The sequence below is a fragment of the Bombina bombina genome, chromosome 8 (assembly GCF_027579735.1).
Source record: "Bombina bombina isolate aBomBom1 chromosome 8, aBomBom1.pri, whole genome shotgun sequence".
NCBI lineage: Eukaryota > Metazoa > Chordata > Amphibia > Anura > Bombinatoridae > Bombina > Bombina bombina.
In genome coordinates this window covers 337,556,329-337,563,303 of record NC_069506.1, presented here as the reverse complement: position 1 = coordinate 337,563,303, position 6,975 = coordinate 337,556,329, and the positions used below count along the sequence as shown (strand labels likewise).

At 37.3% G+C, this 6,975-nt stretch overlaps 1 protein-coding gene across 1 annotated transcript in view; it reads right to left on the bottom strand.

The window, feature by feature from the left end:
- Positions 1-6,471, bottom strand: part of LOC128639036 (NXPE family member 4-like) — an 80,054-nt gene extending 73,583 nt beyond the window's left edge. Inside the window, exons 1-2 of the mRNA XM_053691178.1 lie at positions 6,354-6,471; positions 6,028-6,140 (exon numbers count right to left, since the gene is read on the bottom strand). Of these exons, the coding sequence (XP_053547153.1) occupies positions 6,028-6,140; positions 6,354-6,471 (231 nt within the window). The remainder of the gene's footprint in view (positions 1-6,027; positions 6,141-6,353) is intronic.
- Between the last annotated feature and the right edge of the window lie 504 nt (positions 6,472-6,975).

Here is a 6,975-nt window from a genome sequence, read left to right as displayed (position 1 = left end):
TTCTGTTATATTTCAGATAGAAGAAAGCAAATTAGGAAATAGAAGTAAACTGTTAAGTTGTTTACAATTGTATTATCTATTGATAACCTTTGTTGAAAAGGCTACCTAGGTGCACTCAGAAGCAGCAATGCACTTCTGGAAAGTATTATATGATTGGTGGCTGCACATATATGCCGCTTGTCATTGGCTCACCCAATAGCATCTACTTATCAAGCCGTCAACCGCAAATACGCTGGAATTCTGCAGCGTATTTGTGGCGAGCCTGATTCGCCTTAGTTATCAAACCCTACAGACCGGCAAAAGTAGAATTTTGTGACGTAAAATACGAACCGCCGGTCTCAGTCTGACACAGATCGATGCTTACGTCACTACAGATGTTTCAAATGTAAATTCGGCACAATCTGACTACTTTTGATAGTTATCAAATTTCTACCAGGTACGCTCGCCACTATTCCGGCCCAGCGTACCTGGTTTTCAATCTGCCTCCCTGGAGGCGGTGGATGCCATAGGTATCAATGGGAGTCTGAAAGCAGCGAAAGCTCATGTTCGCTGCTGCCCGATATCCCATTGATTCCTATGGTAACGTTTACACCTAACACCCTAACATGTACCCCGAGTCTAAATACAACTAATCTGCCCCCCCTACACCGCCACCACCTACATTATACTTATTAACCCCTAATCTGCCGCCACCTACATTATACTTATTAACCCCTAATTTGCCACCCCTACACCGCCGCCACTATATTAAATTTATTAACCCCTAAACCTAAGTCTAACCCTAACCCTAAGCCCCCCTAACTTAAATATAATTTAAATAAATCTAAATAAATAGTCCTATCATTAAATAAATTATTCCTATTTAAAACTAAATACTTACCTATAAAATAAACCCTAAGCTAGCTACAATATAACTAATAGTTACATTGTAGCTAGCTTAGGGTTTATTTTTATTTTACAGGCAAGTTTGTATTTATTTTAACTATTTAATAACTTCCTAGTTAAAATAAATACAAATATACCTGTAAAATAAAACCTAACCTAAGTTACAATTACACCTAACACTACACTATCATTAAATAAATTCACTAAACTAAATACAATAAAATAAAATTAAATAAAATTATCTAAAGTACAGAACCCCCCCACTAAATTACAGAAAATAATAAACAAATTACAAGATTTTTAAACTAATTACACCTAATATAATCCCCCTAACAAAATAAAAAAGCCTGCCCCAAAATAAAAAAGCCCTACCCTAAACTAAATTACACTTAGCCCTTAAAAGGGCCTTTAGTGGGGCATTGCCCCAAAGTAATCAGCTATTTTACCTATAAAAAAAAATTACAAACCCCCCAACATTAAAACCCACCACCCACACAACCAACCCTACTCTAAAACCCACCCAATACCCCCTTAAAAAAACCTAACACTAACCCCTTGAAGAACACCTTACCGTGAGAAGTCTTCACCCAACCGGGCCGAAGTCCTCAACGAATCCGGCAGAAGTGGTCCTCCAGACGGGCAGAAGTGGTCCTCCAGATGGGCAGAAGTCTTCATCCAGACGGCATCTTCTATCTTCATCCATCCGGCGCGGTGGGGGTCCATCTTCAAGACATCCGACGTGGAGCATCCTCTTCTGATGACGTCTTCTTGTTGAATGAAGGTACCTTTAAGTGACGTTATCCAAGATGGCGTCCTTTCAATTCCGATTGGCTGATAGAATTCTATCAGCCAATCGGAATTAAGGTAGAAAAAATCCTATTGGCTGATGCAATCAGCCTATAGGATTTAAGTTCAATCCTATTGGCTGATCCAATCAGCCAATAGGATTGAGCTCGAGCCGGATGGATGAAGATAGAAGATGCCGTCTGGATGAAGACTTCTGCCCATCTGGAGGACCACTGCTGCCCGTCTGGAGGACCACTTCTGACAGATTCGTTGAGGACTTCGTCCCGGTTGGGTGAAGACTTCTCACGGTAAGGTGTTCTTCAAGGGGTTAGTGTTAAGTTTTTTTAAGGGTTTTTTTAAGGGGGTATTGGGTGGGTTTTAGAGTAGGGTTGGTTGTGTGGGTGGTGGGTTTTAATGTTGGTGGGGTGTAATTTTTTTTTACAGGTAAAAGAGCTGATTACTTTGGGGCAATGCCCCGCAAAAGGCCCTTTTAAGGGCTATTTGTATTTCAGTGTAGGGTAGGGCTTTTTTTATTTTGGGGGGCTTTTTTATTTTGTTAGGGGGATTAGATTAGGTGTAATTAGTTTAAAAATCTTGTAATTTGTTATTTTCTGTGATTTAGTGTTTTTTTTTTTTTTACTTTAGATAATTTTATTTAATTGTATTTAATTGTATTTAGTTTAGGGAATTTATTTAATTATAGTGTAGTGTTATGTGTAATTGTAACTTAGGTTATGTTTTATTTTACAGGTATATTTGTATTTATTTTAACTAGGAAGTTATTAAATAGTTAATAACTATTTAATAACTATTGTACCTAGTTAAATAAATACAAACTTACCTGTAAAATAAAAATAACCCCTAAGCTAGATACAATGTAACTATTAGTTATATTGTAGCTAGCTTAGGGTTTATTTTATAGGTAAGTATTTAGTTTTAAATAGGAATAATTTAGTTAATACTAGTAAATTTATTTAGATTTATTTAAATTATATTTAAGTTAGTGGGTGTTAGGGTTAGGGTTAGACTTAGGTTTAGGGGTTAATAAATTTAATATAGTGGCGGTGGTGTAGGGGGGGGGCGATTAGGGGTTAATAAATATAATGTAGGTGGTGGCGGTCTAGGGGGCGGCAGATTAGGGGTTAATAAGTATAATGTAGGTGGCGGTGGGCTCCGTGAGTGGTGGTTTAGGGGCTAATACATTTATTAGAGTTGCAGTGGGCTCTGGGAGCGACAGTATAGGGGGTAAAACTGTATAGTATAGTGTGGGTATTTAGTGACAGGGTACCAATAAAGCTGTGAAAAAGCTGAAGCGCAGTGAGATTGATGACTGTTAGTTAACAACAGTCCGATGCTCAGCGCCCCATACTTGGTGTGCGGCTTTTTGACAGCTTTTTTGGTAACTTTGGAGAGTATATTTGAGGCAGCAGCAGCGACGTTAGGCAATCTTAGGCAAGCGTATTGGTGCCGTTGAATGCAAGTAAGTTGACGGCTTGATAAGTAGATGCCATAGTGTTAAGCTAGCTCCCAGAAGTGCATTGCTGCTCTTTTAACCTATATATACCAAGTTAATAAAGCTCATTTGAAAATAAAATTAAATTGGAAAGTTGTTTAAATGTAAAAGCTCTTTCTGAATCATGGAAGAAAAATGTTGGACTTCATGTCCCTTTAAGTGACTGTAGAATGTATTGAAAATTGTACAAATGTTAAAATATAAGAAAGTTCCACTGCTATATTTGCAACAAATAAAGAGGTTGATTGCAATTTATCCATTTATAGTTAATGACATAATAACTTATTTTGATGTTATGGTTCCCATTTAACAAAGTCCGGATGGACAAGGTTCACTTCAGCTGACCTGTTTACCGGAGTCTGCTTGTGCAATGCTGCCCCTGCTCATGCTAGGCTAATGGCACATGAGTAGGGGCTGTCAATCATCCAAGGCAATCTTGTCCAGGGTAATTTTATTTATTTATTAATGTTTTTATTGAGATTTTCATATTACAAGAATGTAAACCAAAAGACATTTCCAATGTTAAGACTTCATACATTCTTCAGCAAAAATAGGTTTAACAGATATATCACAATCTTCAGTTAAAACTAAACAATAAGCTACACAAACAAGGTAGCATTTAACAATAAACTTTTCGGTCAGTGTTTGCTATGTCTACGATTAATGGTACAGACTCTGAATCCTGCTACATATAAGAATAATATCTATGATCTATGTTCTAATACTCAGTTCCTCAAAAAAATGAGGAGGGGGGACGGGTGGCTCCCATGTTCTATTGTCATCTACCTGGAGGGTGTAATATGTGTTTTAAACTGATCCCAGTAAAGTTGCATATCGTAAAAAACTTCAAGTTTTTGTTTTCTAAAGAAACCATACTTTTCCAGGAAGAATAACTCATCTGTTCTGCTTATCCACATTTGTTTCGTGAATTGCGTGTTTTGCTTCCACTGTCTGGCTATGATGGATTTAGCACTATTTAGGGCTATTTGGAAGACTGCTTGTCTGATCTTACAGAACTTACCCGGTTTCTGGTTAAACAAGACATGGGATGCCCGTAATGTATATTCCGTGTTAAATAAGTATTTCCCCAATTTTTCTACTTCTTTCCACAAATTGTGGAGAATCCCACATTCCCACCATAAATGCATCATATTCCCCATCTTTCCACACCCACGCCAACACTCTCCTAGAGAGTTTGGGTAAATATATTTCAATCTTTGTGGTGTCAGGTACCATCTTGTTATGATTTTATAGTTTAATTCCAAGATGCCAGCCGACCCAGATACTTTGTGGGTGCGATAGAACATTTGTTTCCACTGTCTATCGTCAAATTGTTCCCTCAATTCCTGTTGCCATCTATTTACATATGTGGGTAGAGAAGTATTCTTTAATCTACTTAGTAACTTCCTGGTCATTGATAGTGTACCCCTGAAAGGCCTTGCGTTAAAACAAATTTTCTCAAAGTCAGTTAGCTGTCGAAGGAAGTCATTTTTAAAAGGGGAGGTTTGTATTAGATGGGTTAATTGTGAGTATTTTAACCAGTTACTGAAAATCCCCCCAGCTATGTCACCCAGATCCTCCTGTGGCTTCAATTTGTTATTGTGGATCAATTTACAAAACGGTATGGAGTAACCAATTTCACCATTACCACAGTCTCCTATTTCTAATCCTTTCTTGAACTCAGCGTTTACAAATACCGGAGACATAGGGGATTTTATGGATGATAATCCTGCATAACTCCTTAATATTTTATCCCAATTCTGGAACACCTGTCTCAACAAGGATATGTTCTGAATTATTCTTGGTCTATGTCTTTTATCAATCCAGCATAATGCTCCCACCTGGGGCGCCTTTAATATTTGTGAGTCCAAAGAGACCCAAGCTTTAGAGTCTGCCCCCGTGTGCCATTCTATTACTCGTTGCAATGTAACTGCCTGGTAGTATGATGTTACATTAGGGACTCCCAACCCCCCTTCATCCAAGGAACGGTAGATAGTGGATTTTGCTATTCTGGGTTTATGTGTTCCCCATATAAAGGAGTTTATACTATTTTGTACTTTTTTAAGGAATGTTGGTGACAGATATATGGGGGCTGCTTGGAACATGTAAAGTAATCTTGGGAGTATGTTCATTTTGATGGTTTGTATTCTACCCCACCAAGAAGTTTTGTTTTTTGCCCATTTAAGTAAGTCTAAGTCAATGTTTTTTAACAATTTTGTGTAATTTAGGTCGAAAATTTTTGCGTTGTCCACTGAGATTTCAATCCCCAAATATCTAATCGCATCCGTTCTTCTTTTATATGTACATAACTGGCCTAGTCTTATAAGCTCTTGTGAAGATAAGTTTATGTTAAGGATCTCTGATTTTTGGTTATTTATTAAGAAGTTTGAGTGGGCACCAAATCTTTCAAATTCAACTAATAGGTGAGGTAAGGAAGTAGCGGGAGATGCCAATGATATCAGTATATCATCGGCATACATATTTAATTTATATTGATTCTGCTCTATTTTTATACCTTGAATATGATTATTTTTTCTTATGTGTGCGGCCAGTACTTCCATTGTGATAATAAATAAAGTGGGGGATAAGGGGCAACCCTGGCGTGTCCCGTTTCTAATAGGGAATGGGGAGGATAGGACCCCGTTTACTTTAACTATAGCTGAAGGGTCTGCATATAAACTAATAATCCTGTTTATCATTTTATCTCCAAAACCTATATTTGACATTACTTTAACTAAAAACTTCCAATTTAATCTATCGAAAGCTTTTTCAGCATCCGTAGAAATTAATATAGACGGTATATTTTTGAATTTTGCATAGTCAATTAATTGGAGAACCCTAACCGTGTTATCCCGTGCCTCTCTATTGGGGACAAAGCCAGCCTGGTCTACATGTATGATCTCAGGAAGGACTTTGTTTAATCTAGATGACAGTATTTTGGAGTATATTTTTAGATCTGAATTTAATACGGATATAGGCCTGTAGTTACTAGTCAACGTTGTGGGTTTATTTGGCTTGGGGATGACCGTGATATGCGAAAGTAAGAATTCTCTAGAAAAGGCCCCTTTGTCGTCAATTGAGTTAAATAGGGAGGTGAGGTGTGGTGTCAGGGATGATTTAAACATTTTATAGTATTTATTGCTAAACCCATCTGGGCCAGGGCTTTTACCTATAGGTAGGGAATCTATTGCTGCCATTACTTCCAAATTAGTGATAGGGGCTTCCATTTCTCTTTTCTTATCTGGATCAAGTGTTGGTAGATCAGCCTGGGCAATATACTGTTCCATAAGTAACTCTCCGTCTGACTGCTTATCAGTTGGGATGTTATATAACCCCTCATAATATTTTCTAAAGGCTTCTGCTATTTGATCACTATCGGATGACTGTTGATTTTCGGAAATTTCTATTTCTCTTATGTGATAATTAAGCGACTTTTGCTTTAAGGTTCTAGCTAAGTTTGCACCCGCTTTATTACTTTCTGTGAAATAAACCCTGTTGAGGTATAAAGCTCTTTTATGTGCCTCCTCCTGTAAGTGATTCTGTAAGGCTAATCTTATTTCATGTCTCTTATTTAAGATAATAATGTCGGTAGGGTTCAATTGATGTGCTCTATCAATGTCTTTTAATTCTTTTAAGAGAGTGTTATATTTCTGTTGGTATGATCTTTTAAGGGATGCCTGTATTTTAATAAATTCCCCTCTTATTACCGCCTTATGGGCGTCCCATAAAATTGTGGGGCTGTGTTGTTCACTTGTGTTATGCGTAAAATATTCTTCTATTACTGTTTTGAT